The sequence below is a fragment of the Colletotrichum navitas genome (genome assembly GCF_030913465.1).
Source record: "Colletotrichum navitas strain CBS 125086 chromosome Unknown LY79scaffold_42, whole genome shotgun sequence".
Lineage (NCBI taxonomy): Eukaryota > Fungi > Ascomycota > Sordariomycetes > Glomerellales > Glomerellaceae > Colletotrichum > Colletotrichum navitas.
The window spans coordinates 82,547-95,701 of record NW_026850588.1 but is presented as its reverse complement, the minus strand read 5'-3'; the positions used below and the strand labels follow the sequence as shown (position 1 = coordinate 95,701).

General features: G+C 54.9%; 4 protein-coding genes across 4 annotated transcripts; 3 read left to right on the top strand and 1 right to left on the bottom strand.

The window, feature by feature from the left end:
* Window positions 1-1,011: 1,011 nt before the first annotated feature.
* Window positions 1,012-2,496, top strand: LY79DRAFT_580880 (uncharacterized protein; the record flags this gene model as incomplete). Its single annotated transcript, XM_060560148.1, has 4 exons — window positions 1,012-1,029; window positions 1,177-1,178; window positions 1,453-1,655; window positions 2,219-2,496. The coding sequence occupies 4 exons, from the start codon at window positions 1,012-1,014 to the stop codon at window positions 2,494-2,496; spliced, it is 501 nt and encodes a 166-aa protein (XP_060412667.1).
* Window positions 2,497-3,459: 963 nt separating this feature from the next.
* On the top strand, window positions 3,460-4,158 carry LY79DRAFT_262448 (uncharacterized protein). The gene has a single exon (XM_060551954.1). It carries the CDS (start codon window positions 3,560-3,562, stop codon window positions 3,941-3,943), a length of 384 nt encoding a protein of 127 aa, XP_060412666.1. The 5' UTR covers window positions 3,460-3,559; the 3' UTR covers window positions 3,944-4,158.
* A 3,335-nt stretch (window positions 4,159-7,493) lies between these two features.
* On the top strand, window positions 7,494-8,363 carry LY79DRAFT_262453 (uncharacterized protein). Its single transcript, XM_060551955.1, has one exon. It carries the CDS (start codon window positions 7,698-7,700, stop codon window positions 8,241-8,243), a length of 546 nt encoding a protein of 181 aa, XP_060412665.1. The 5' UTR covers window positions 7,494-7,697; the 3' UTR covers window positions 8,244-8,363.
* A 4,027-nt stretch (window positions 8,364-12,390) lies between these two features.
* On the bottom strand, window positions 12,391-13,131 carry LY79DRAFT_262341 (uncharacterized protein). The gene has a single exon (XM_060551953.1). The coding sequence runs from the start codon at window positions 13,004-13,006 to the stop codon at window positions 12,557-12,559; it is 450 nt and encodes a 149-aa protein (XP_060412664.1). The 5' UTR covers window positions 13,007-13,131; the 3' UTR covers window positions 12,391-12,556.
* Between the last annotated feature and the right edge of the window lie 24 nt (window positions 13,132-13,155).

Genomic DNA, 13,155 nt, shown 5'->3' with positions numbered 1-13,155 from the left:
TGGATGCAGTACTCGACACAGACTCTTTGTTCTTTGTATCTCAGAAAGCCTCCATCTCATAGTTTACGATAATGAAAGTTGTACTATATCCAGCCGGTTGATTCGAGAAGTGCTGTGGAGAAGATGCGTTATTATCCAAGAGCCTCAACATTGGGCTGAGTCGAAGGGTAGTGTTCCGAACGGTTTGGATACTTGATGCCGAACCAATTCGCTTGAAAACAAACGAATGTCCCGAGAGACCAATACAATGTCATCACACAGCTCCTATCTTCCTCTGGAAATGTATCTGAGTCTAGGCGGGTGGCATCTTGGCCGACCCATAGATTCGGCTAGCGCGTCAGGTGCTCAAGTCAGAGTGAAGAAGTCAACAATAGGGCCACTCAGCAGAGGTAGGTATAGTGTCAGAACAGCATTTGTTGGAATGTCTCGAACGGCGATAAGCCATAGCTGAATGAATACAACCCTGTTTCACGGGTGTTCAATATTTGAGGTTCATTTGGCTGTGAATCTAGACCGGCTCCTCTGCCCCAAGCCCGTCAGTTTCCATATCATCTGTTGAGCCCCGGGTAAGTCACAATCTAATCATGCGAGTAAGGTCGTTCGCTGCCTTTGAATATGGAGCCACAGCCGATGCAATTAATATGGTATATATTGCCTCTTTTATACAACACTCCCATTCTTTTAAATATCAGCCGGGAGTAGATTAACGAGCCGTCTATGCTACCATATTCTGCCGTTGAAGTCTGCAATCATGTTACGTACAAGCTCTAGCCGTAGACCAGCTACTGTTGTATAAAATCCACCGCGCTCAGTCTGGTTTTCAGCTTCCAATCTCACTTGTCATGTTTGTTTTATGAGTTCGACATAGAGACACGCGAGCGTTCATAATGTGGGCTTCTACACTGATGCTGCTCAGCGTTACGGGGAGACGGCTCTACCATGTTCTTCCAGGCGGAACCCCTCCCTCGAACTTAGGTGGCACAATTTCCTCCTATCGATACACCAATAATCATGCCCGACAGGCGAGAGGTAAGTTCTCTTTCCGATCCCATAAACTTAGGCCATTGTGGCTCAGAATCGCCTGGGTCAATCGCATAACTGGATTCTCATAACAGGTTGACCTCCAATCGAAGGCAGTCAAAATTGGCATGCACTGCTGCTGTCTATATTTGCTAGTCGTATGTGAGTGCCCTTGGTAACCTATTCTTGGACTTTCCCACGCCAATTTGGCGTGAACAGATCGGAGATCTCGATTAAGGACATCTACTCCGCCCCGACCAAACCCTTTACTGATGGAGCAAAACCCTCCATCAGAACTTACATTGATGGTTCTCTTGCACCTGGCCGACATCCTAGCTAGCAGGGGCGTTAACGTTAACACCACCTCGGCGGCGCAACCACTACTTTTGGCCCATCCACCAAATGTCAAATCTTCGATGTCGACTGCTGTAGAGACTCGGATGTGATTGGTCTCCGCGCGACCCTCACCAGCCTGCCTCTGATCTACGGCAGCACCCCACCATTTAAGATCCGGAACCTCGATCAAGCTATCATCACCGCTCTCAAGGCTTGCCACGAAGACGTCATCGTCGGACTCGCCATTCCCGGCAATCCAATTCCCGGTGGTCCACTCATCCCCGACAAGCCGGTTCCGGGTAGAGCCATCGTCACCCAATCTCCGGTCCCCGGAGGTCCGATCAAGCCGAGTGACTAAGGCGGCAGCCTGGTTGACAAGATGATACAAGGGTTGAGACGGGCGATATGGTCGAGATAGAGTTGCAATTGCAAGAAGGGCATGTAATAGCTTTTGGCTGAACCGAATCCGAGAAAGGTCACAGGGCCCGAGGAAAAGGGCCACTTTCGCGGTTGTCGATGGAAACTGCCATGATGCGAATGATTGACTTTACCATGTTATATTTCTAGTGACGATGCCCTTTCTCCCATACAAAACACGGAAGGCTTGATTGACTTAAGCTCATAGTTCAAGTATCCTTATGGGGACTGTTTCAAGTCTGCTGAAAGATGGCATCAAAGCGAACAGCCTTACTATCTATAGTCGAGAAAAGCAGCAAAAAGCGACGTCCGAAATCAAGTTTGCCACGTTCTGACGACTCCGAAATTCGTCCGTGACAAGAGATCGAAAAATGTGTGTGTCGGCAAAAGTTGATGACTTCAAAGCTACAGGCCCCCCTGACTTCATCCGTTCTGCTTCGTCCAGAAAGAAGGTTCTCCCCCATCCCAAAAGCACTCAGCAATAAGAATGGTAGGAGATTCGTCCTAAGCTCTTCAAAGGAGTCGCACACGAGTATCAGCTTTGGTCCCCGTCGTCGCAGAAACGCCGAAGTACCCGAGAATCTTAGGGCAAGGCTATCTTCAATATCAAATCGCCAATCCAAGACTCATTGGCGGGTGTTTCGACTTTTCTTATTCTTCGTCCCGCAACTCAAAACTCGTCCTTTGTCCCGCATCATTGGCTGGCGAGTCCGATTCTGGTAGTTACGCATGATGAATCAAAAGAAAAGAAAAAAAAAGGCCTAGACACGCTGTCACCGTCTCACTCGCCCAAAACTGTTGTAGGGCAAAGCTACTCAACCCTATCTTCAGAGTTGCCTTTCTCCTGAGTTCACCCCTTCTGGACCAACTGAAGTCGGCGGAAGTGCGCGAACCTGGCCCTTGCCGTCGTCCGAGGTGACCCCATGATGGAGAATGAAGAAGCTCAAACTATGTTCGCTAGCGCCTAGCAAGCACCATCCTCGCTGGCCAGGTTTCACAAGAGAACCCCGGCCGAACTCCGGACATGAAGCCGATGGGCACGGAGCAACCTCGCCGGCCGGAGCAGCCTTCACGCGCGGTATGGAGACCCCTAGATGCCGCCCAAAACCTTACGGCTTGCCGTCCCCGTCCGTTTGTGAAAGTCCGACTAGGTATGGGGGGTCGCAGGACAGGGTAGGAATCGTTTCCCTCCCTGGCACCATAGCGTTGCCGAAAACGATATCTCCTGCCCCTTCCCCAGTCCCAAACCAGAACCAGAAAAGCTAACTCTCGAGGTCGCGGCCGCTATCATGCTGACAAAGTCTCCCGCAGCCACGGCTTGTCCCTGCAAGCGGACGAAGCGGAAAAGGTCATGCAGAACGCGAGCTTGCACAGGACAAGCGCTCTAGAGCGCGTTCGGCCATGAGCAGGAACCCGGGCAATCTCACGAACGGCGCTGGAAACGAGTCAGGCTTTACCAGAACAAACCCCGCCGACGAACCATTGCGGCCGCCCACGATCTTTTCCCACATACCGTATCCTCTCAGCAAATGTGAAATCCGCACGGGCCACGGGCTGCTGGAAAGGGGTAAGCGGGCTGGCAGAAACAGGGATCTAGATGTGGCAAATACAGGAATTCATTTACGTCAGCAGCAGGTAGGTGGCAAGGGTTAGGGTTATATGGGTGGGTGTGTGTGTAGGTAGGTTGACCGCCTGTTATAATGGGACTAGCGTGTGGCCCGTGCGGATTTCACATCTGCTGAGAGGATACGGTAGTACACAAACTCTCAAGCCAACTCGGCTGGGTATGTCCATCCACCTTTCCTGCTTCGATCGAGATAGCCTTGCCCGTTCTTGGTGGACGGTTTGTCTGCCCACCCGCTTGTGGTCTGTTCCCTCCATCCACCACCACCACTACCATCAGGTCACCCCCCCCTCTTTGGCGCTCCGCCACCCAAGATCACACAAGAGAAACATGATCAATCCCGCTTGGAGGCGACCGGTTGGCCAACATCTCATTCACCTGGTTAAACTTTCGCTCTCTCGCGTTACTCGCGCCTCATCTACAATGTACCTAGTAGGGAACAGGCCATGGTACCCTCGCAAATGCCCCCAACCACGCGTGGCGGCGCCTTCCGCGACGAACGCGTGCTGCGAGACTATCATCGCGTCCACAACCTCCGCCATCTAGCCACCACCTTACCAAGACTTAGAGTTCGGATACCTTCACTCCGCACCACACCCGACGTCGATAAGACCACGCCGTCCCGGCGTGGTTCTAGCGGCTATCCGAATGACGAGACGAGTCATTGGGCGCAAGGGCCCAAACTGAATGCGCCGAGAGCAAACAAGAAGAGAGAGTACCCAAGGACCCTGCCAGCCTAGTCGGCGCTTGGCTTCACGATCTGCCGTGATGGTTCCCAGCAGTCGATCCTTCGAGGCACCAGTTGGCAGATGACGACCTGTCCCTCTTCATCTCGCACAATCTGGCCACCGACGCCGCGCGCCCAGGATTCGCTGACTGGCCTCGGGAGACGGAGGAAGGCTGTTTGATGACTCAACGGGGCGGCTCTCGGACTCGATTCCCCCCCGCGTGGCCCCTCTGCGGTCGCCGGGCGTCATGGCCCATGGAGATTACCAAAGCCCGTGTCGGCTTGCCTTCCTACGGCTGGCAATGTATTGGCAGGGCATAGGGGTCCTTCAGCCACACCCAAGCGGATGGGAACGGAAGCGCCACGCGTCTCCGACGTCGTCCTTTTTGGCCCGCCCAGTACCAAGGGATATCCATCTACGCCCGTCTGTACTCGTATTGCGGCATAATGAGCACCTGCGTGCGCTGCTGTGCACAGCTCGGGTCGTGGCCCCCCAGTACACACATGCTCTAGCTATTTGTCGCATCACGTCAAGATGGTGTACCAGAACGACTCCCACTCCATAGGATGACCAGACGACACTTATAAATCAACTGGGGCAATCTTAATGAGCACGTCCCTACTCTTGGCACCGTCAAGAGAGCGCCCATCTCGAAGCTTCGCATCAAAGCAACCCCATCAGGGCTCCTCCCCCGTGTGTAAGTCTTCAGCGCGTGACCCGTGCCTTCTGGCCCTGGGCCCATCATCAATCATCGCCCCGCGACGATGCCGATGCCAAAGCACTTGTTTCTTGGCGCTGTCTCCAATGACACACGATCACACCCGGTGTTTCTCGCAGCGGAGGCTCTGTCTCGCGCTTGGACGGGTTCCAGACAGTCAGTCGTAGGCGCACGCCTGAGGGAAGGGAATGTGTGTGCCTACCGCAAGCAGTCACTGTCGTGAATGCTGTTGGCCGCCACACACCACGCCACAGCTCTCGCCTCCAAGACGGCGGTTCCCCCCCGTCTGCGCGGAGTGGGTACCGGGAGGTGATGAGCTTGACACCGTCCGAGAGCCCGCTCTCAGTCCCCTGAAGAAGGGGGGGCGAGGATAGGGCAAGCCAGTCTGGTTCCTGGGTGTCGCGTCCATGCTGCATAGATCACCTGACGTCACGAGGGGGGCGTTTGCCCTCGGGTCCCTCTGCCCAACACGTCCAAGGTCCGAGAGGCGTCGTAACCCAAACAGCCTAGTCTAACCGTGGGGCATGACTTGGTCGATGGGAGCCCGCGAGAGAAGCGCTACCGTGCGCCCGCTCTTGGCTTAGCGGTGACGCCCTGGTCTGGAGACGAAGACCTTGTCGGGCCTGTCGGAAGATTTCTCGTATGCCTCTCCCGCGATTCCGCGAGCTGAGACCCTCGTCTGACTTATGATAGCGCGGGCATGGCTGCCAGGCTATTGGCAATGGAAGGCAACGCGGAGGATTAATCAGGGCGTCGTGGCTTCGTCATGAGGCTACCCTGCAAGCGGTTAGATCGCTCATTCACACGCCAGGAAAGGAGGGGCGTCCTTGATTTCACTGCCGTTTTGGGCCAAATTGAATGGCACGATGGGCGTGTCGTGGCCGGATGTCGAGCAAAGCTCCCCCAACCGCCGTGCTCAGCGTCAACATGTGTCGAGCCGCCGCTCGGCCGCCACAGCCACGATGGCCGTCAAGGCGGGGGGGGGGGGTGTTTGCAGCCACGTACTCCGGGCCGAGTTCATTATCGCCACAACGCCGTGTCCTCGGACTGGTAGCCGGGGCTTGCCAATCAGTCATCGCCAAAGGGACATTCCGCGGGGAGGGCAAGTGGCTGACCTCATAGCGCTGAAGAACATCAGACGGCGGCTGTCAGAGCAGGCGGGGAGGGTGGGCATGGACTTGAGACCACTTCAGGGCAGAGAGGGAGCATAGTAGTTAATCGTCACGTCCTCGGCAAGGCGTGCTCCGTAAAGGTAGTGAACGTCGCAATCGTTTTCGGCAACCCGTGCTGGTGGTGGTGGTGGACAAGTCACCCAGAACTTGCACACACACACACACACACGCGCGCGCGTGTTTGGCTTTCAACGGGCTAGGTGGGAAGTTGACTGGCGAAGCGGGCCAAGCGGGCGCGTCAAGTCCTCGCTTGCATTCCCGAACAGAGCAATTCCGTTCCAGCCGGACCGTTTGCAGCTTAGATCTGGACGGCGATCTCTCGGCAATCTTGCACAGCCCAGAGACCTCGTGGGTGGGAGGATCCTGAGTCTTGTTCCGGCGAGTGACACGAGAGACGTGACGACGCCAATGGTTCGATGCCCGAAGCCAGGAAAATGTCGCTCTTGCGCCTCAATTGAGTTCACAAAGGGCGAGTCGTTCGATAGTTCGTGGTAGCTCTCTGGCGTGGCCTCCCCAGTTGCTCATCGCCTGACAACTGCCCCAGCTCTAGATCTCGATGTTGGACGGACGGACAGGGAACTTATTCAGCTGGCGGTAGTCTCATGCTACACTAGACACTCCCCCACGGCCGTGTGCGCACTTTGGTCTACCACGCCGAAGATCACTGCCCGAGTCAACATCATCGCCCGTTTCCTCGGGATAAGAACATCAACGGAAGCGGCGGAAGCAGAGCCCGGCGGATGGTCTGTCAGCTCGTCTCTCGAGGATCGGGGCGGCCATGTGCAATCGAGGGTCCTCTGACATCGGCGGGCGTCTCACCGAGCTAGACCGGCAGAACCACTGGTCTATTGCCCAGGTCAGAACCATTATTGGCCGGCCGGGCCACGAGCTAAGGGAGGAAGACGACTCAATCAATCGTATTGCAGCCGGGAAAGGTGCGAGCGCGGCCGTTGTTAGAACTCCGAAGGGAGGGATTGCAATCGGAAACCTGCCAAAGACGGGTGAGATCGACCATCTCGCGAACGGCACGCTCCACGTTCAAGCGCTCACCATCTTGGACGAGAGCATGGATACCAGTAGATCGTTTTTCGTTTTATCGGTTGGCCCACTAGGCACCGTGTTTTCCCCAAGTCTCTATCTAGTGCAGCTTCTAGGTCCCCTCATCCATTCACACGTCTCCTCCGACCTGGGAGTGCCGGCTCCGTCCGTGCGGGCCTCGGCACCTCCGTCCACCGCGCGTTCCCATTCATCCGGCATGACGTCCGCGGCATGACTCCGGGCGCGAGATTCATGGCCTAGACGGATACCTGATCCGACTATTGAACGGTGGACGTTGAGACGGGACGTGCGTACGCACGCGGGCTCGCCGTCGTCATCAATGATGTCGAACAGATACGGTAGACAGTCCTTACTCTACTACACCACACACCCGCGCAAACTGTCTTGCTCTCGCACACGTTGTCATTCGCTGTCGCAAGGCTGGCCATATGCGCTGTTCCACATGCGGATTCGTGTCATGGCATCGAAAGAGCAACGATACACGTTGTAACGGGGCTGGCAAAGGATAGCAACTGCCGCGCACTGCCGACTACACTACCTATCTCTCTTTGTCTCTCCCTTGCTTCCTTGGTGTGTCTCTGGAAAGCGGTTCCCGCGTCTTCGATCGTTCCACCTGCAAAACCATGCGTCGGCGCCACACGGCTTCGCACTGCCCACCTGCTGCCAACCGTTGGCCGTCTCAAAGGGCTGGATCGGAGTTCCTGTCACCGCATGTCCCTCGGTCAATCTCCCGCATCTCGGTCCAGCTTTCCTCCATCCCTTGGCTTGTCTGTCGCTGTGATGTCTCCAGTCTCCCAAAGTGGACAAGTTCCGCGCGCATCTTCAGGCACCACCGTCATACAGGTCCCGCCAAGATATCCAAAGCATCATGCACCATGGGCAGAATCGGTCTAGGTCTCGTGTCGTCCGATGATGTGGGAAGGGGTAGAAGAAGGCAAAGGGTCTTAGTGGCGGGGCCGCAGCCGGGCTTACACTACAGCCTTTACTTCAAGTGCCGGCGCGAGATGGAGCAAATAGTCGGCTTAGGCCACTCCGCACTCCACACTCCGCTGGTAGGTGGGCTATGGAAAGAAAGAAAGAAAGAAAGAAAGAAACGAACGATAGTGGTAAAATGCAGACTCGGCGGGCCTCTATCACATCACTTCTCACCTAAGCGGCCGAGCTGTTAACTGTCAGTTGCTAGCGAGCGTATCCATCGGGACTGGGGCTGAGAAGCTGCCGGTTGCTGCAAGTAGGGAAAAAGGGTGACAACAACGCCCGACCCAATGCGGGCTGTCACAGATGGGAACGTGCCCAGGTCAAAGGGAGAGAGATGGACGAATCATGCTGCGTTGAGAAAGACTCCGGGAGCCGTATGCACTCGACATCCACTCCCAAAAGTCGTTCGTTGTCAACCTCATAGCCTGGGATGGGGGGGGGGGGGAGCGTCCTAGACCCGTCTCAAGGGGCGGTGAGAGACGTCTTAGTTTGCATATCTGTACAAACCCGGCCGTATCGGGTTTCGTCAACTGACTTGCTGATGCTGCTGGTGCCGCTGCGACCCGGCCAGCCGAGGAGATTGCGGAATTCGATATTGTGCATCTCTCGCACCGAGTCCAGACCTCTCAGAGAGCCCACCTACATGAGCAGGCAAACTGCCTGCGGTTTTCCAATGATTTCCCAATGATCGGCGACGAAACAAACAGTATCACCTATCGATTCTCCCCATCTCCCCCCTCCTCCTTGTCCACCATCCAAAACGCGGTCAAACTCTAGTGTACCCAAAGTAAGCCAAGCATTGAGCGGTTGAGTTCTCCTCGCCGCCCCCCTCCCCCCCTCCCCCGGTGATGGCCGACTGGACGGGCCATTTTCCCGGGAGGGCTGGTATGCAGAGAGGCTGCGGACACGGAAGTTCAACGGTGTAAGATGAAATGCTACGTTCAAGATGCATTACCCATCCATCCATCATCCATCCATGCCCTCTCCTGGGGAATCCAAACTCTGTTTCTTTGTCAGAAAGAGTGTAATGCACGTAACACCGCATTCAGAGGCAGGCTCCACGTCTACACACATCCCTGGAGCCCGATTGCCGTCGCCGTCTCCTCACGAGGCAGAAGGAAGCATGGCACTACGCCGCCGCAGGGACTCCCGCCGATTCGTCGGCGCCAAAGGTCTCCCGTCAATGCCGGCAGCCCCCTTGCTACTACCTGGGGGCCGGTTGGCCTGCTGCGGCATCTCGTAGGCCGTCGAGCATCCATCCATCCATCCCCGAGCCCACACTGCCCACGAACCTTTCCTATCCCGGGCGCCCGAGAGAGAGAGAGCAGCCTGCAAATAGTCTAGCTTCTCACGAGTCCGTCCCCCAACCATTCAGCATCCGCCGATCGTGGGTAAGGCCTCTCACGCGAAACCAACAACCCTTATTCGTCAAACCCATCTTCAGCTCCGTTGTCGTCATGCCAATCTTGCACAAGGCAGTATGCAGGCAGTCCGTCGCATCACGCGTGGCAGGCTAGCTCGTTCTGGTGCTGTCTTTCAAACCTTTCCTCCCCCGCCCCCTTCCACAATGCCGTTGCTTCCCTGGCGTGGTGGTGGGCTGGCCTTGCACATCTCGATCTCTGGTTGATGAATGTGTCTCTCTCGTCCGGTAAGGCCCTTTTTCCTGTCAGAGGCGCGGGACGGCCGGACATGCCATCCCAATACATAATACACTTTCAGACAAGAAACCTCAAGGCCAGAGCCAAACCCTCCCCTCCCATCGTCATGATTGGCCCCATGCCGAGGACAAACGGCTTCCCGCGGAGCGAGCTTGACTAAAGGAGATGCTGCTTTACCATGCTTTGCAACTCGCCCATTAGCCTATCTATAGTAGTGGATTCGCCAACCTAGAAAGATATATACCAACCTAGAAGACGCCAAATAAAGAACAAAGACGTATCCGTACCCTGACCGAAAACACATACCTGTATCAGCGTCCGCGTGAGTGAGTGGGAGAGACTAGCCAGCACATACACATCATCAGCATACCTGCAACCTCTCTCATGCTCCACACAACCTACATAGGGTATCTGGATGTCCTCCCCCCCAAGCCCCAAGCCTACCAAACCCATCCCCACACACATGCTTCCATGCCCAAAACCACTCAACGCCCGAGGAGACCCCCCTTCTTCTGCCTTTTGGCCGCCGTGATGCATGCGTAACAAGGTGACAACGGTGCAAGGAGTGCAGCACGCTCTTTGCGTCCCTCCCTCCCTCTCTCTCTCTGGCTGTCACGCTACCCAGTTGGATCCAAACCTTCTTCCTGTGCCTTTCTTGATTTGCTTCCTTACACAGCACACCACTTCCTGGTTTTCCCCTAGTCAAGTGCAACATGACACCTCGCCTGCATCCAAGAAAACGGAACTGGGCACAGGCCCGAATTCGACCAAGGCTCAACCTTCCTTCTCCTGGGTGCGCCCACCAATGAATGGTACAGATGATAGAGGAGATGGAAGGGGGGGACGAGCTCAAGCTCAACTTGGTATCAGTTCCCACTGAACCCAAATAAGTTTACAACGGGAAAAGAAAAGAAGAAAAAGAAAAGAAGGACCAAAGACTCCAGAAGACAATACGGAGACCGGAAAATATAACCCCACGCGGTATTATACATAGTACGACACGCACAGCCTCGTAGTGAGTGCCGGATAGTAACGTGGACCGGGGGGGGGACCGCCAGTGTTTTTCGGTCTCATCCTTGAAATGCTCTTTTCGCCAAGGCAAATAAGATAAGCCCGACCCAACAATATGTCGATTTCTCCACTCCAGAACCCAAAAAGAGGGATCGCCATTGTCTTTCTCCGTCTTCTTCTTTCGTTTACGTACTACGTACCACGTCGCGGTAGGACCGACTGGAGGCCCGGGAAGAGCAGCATACTACGTATGGGGGGGGGGGGGGGGGGCGAGGAGGAGGAGGAGGGAGGGCGGATGGTAGGATGGTCCCGAACCACAGCCACCACCACCCATCCAAAGAAACCGAAGTAACCCCCCCCTAAAGAAAACGGGGCGAACGATGACCGTTTCCCACATCCGCCACGGCCCAATCAACAGCCCCTCCCTTTGGAGGTTGGGGGGGGGGGGAGCTCTCCAGCAAGAGCCGACCTGACAGCCCTGCCTTTTCTTAGATGCCCCTCCCTAGTCAAGCTAGCACCACGTCAAATGTCTGATCTTGCTGGGACGTGCGCGCGTGTGCTCTTCTCGATCAATAACTCGTAGCGCTGTGCCGTTTTGTCCCGTGCCGTGACATGCCCCGCTCCCGTTGCAGTTGGCACGTATCCTGCACTCTGAGCCAGTTGCGGCTCACTCATCCACCACCATTACCCGGCAACCCGCACCAAGAAAACTTGCTCGCTGCTCTCTCTCCAGAGCGGCGCAAGGGCGAGCCAGACAAGTCGAGAGTCGAGTCGAGCCGGGGCGGGTTCCCCGGCTTCCGTCTCAGTCAGGTTCTTGTTGGCAAGCCAGCCAGCTAGCCATGGCACCAACCCATCTCTTTCGCACTCTTGTACTTCCCGTGCCCCCCCCTCCCCTACCTTCCTGCAAAGTAGCTACTACCTCAGGTTTGGGACAGTAGACCGTCCATAACAGATCCGTGATCAGGAGAGAGAGTGAGACTGTCGTAATAACCACTTGTGTCGTGAAGATCGTCTAACTCCCCTCCCCTTCTTACTCGTAGCCGCTTGTCCGTCTGTCCGCCTCCGTCCTCCGTCATTCCAGCAGAGGAGAGAGCTATGGCCACAATGCGCACGCAGCCCAGCAAAGCGGGCGTTCTTTCTGAAGAGCAAAGAAGAAGACGGGGAGGGAAAGGAGATGGAAGGAAAGGGGGAGAAGAAGGAGAAGAAGAAAGTAGAAGTAAACCCTCGTGACAGCTACAGGCTTTCCCCTGGGAAGCCGGTGTAGGGAACAACCCGTCTCTCTCCCTCCCCTACGGGATTGTCAAGAGGGTTTTCCTCTCATACTTGGATGGGAAATCTTGAGACGTTCTGGAAGACGGCCCAACGTAGCATCGAAGGGATGGGAGGGGCCGGGATTATCGAGCTAAGACAAAAAGGACAGAAAGGGTCGGTCAGATGCGAGCCAACCTTTCGGAAGGACGCCTTACCTTGGCAGGTATTACGGCCCTTTCGTGTCTGGCCATGACTGCCAAGAAGATTTAATCGCCGTACATGTTGAGACGTCACATTGGATCGCGGTTATTGGGAAATCACAGGGCACGTTTGAAATTTGTGTTTGTTTTTCTTTGAATGTTTTGTATTATTCAAAAAAAAAAAAAAAAAAAAAAGTGGAAGGATAGCTTTGTTCTTCAGCTATTTCCTGCCAGACTCGAGTTGAACTTTCCACTTCCCCAAGAGTCTTCCTTGCGCGAATAATCTCGTCGCGAAACGTCGGGTTCTTGGCCCAGGTATTGTCTAAACATCTTCTCCCTCTTTCGTTGTCGATGAAAAACCAAATCCCTTGTTCCTACTATTGCTCAACCACTTCGAGAGCATTCACGTCTCGAATGCAATCCAAAGTTAACCGTGGTACCGTCCAACAATGGACAGAAAAGCTGCCAAGTAGCATTTCCTGCATGCTTGCGCACAGGGAGCAAGCGTTGTAGAATCGGATGCCACGATATCCCTGAAAATAAAGAAACTCCAGCCAACCCCCTATCTCTGTATCCTGTTGCGCCTTGTATGCATCGCTTGGCATCCCCTAGTACAGAGATAGTTTCCCCGTCGTCTTCCCAAACCCAACTCCACGCTGTAAAAACAAAGAAATGGTAATAAAACATGAGAGAGAAAAAAAAAACGACACCCTCTTGTGAGGGTGCAGATCTACAGAAAGTGAAAAGAAAATCCGGCCCTTTTTTGTTTTTCGCTGAGCTTCTTGGTAGATCCTTTCCGGTATGGGAGTCCAAGGGCAAAAATCTGGTCCACATGTCTCATAACGGAATTAAATGTCCTCATGGGTCCTCTCGTCCATGGGTTAAACGTTGATACGATTGTGTTGTGTCGTGATTTGATTCGCCGAAGCAGTCCAAATGAGCCATGTGTTGATGGTTATCCTGGGAAAGGCTGTGGCGTAACG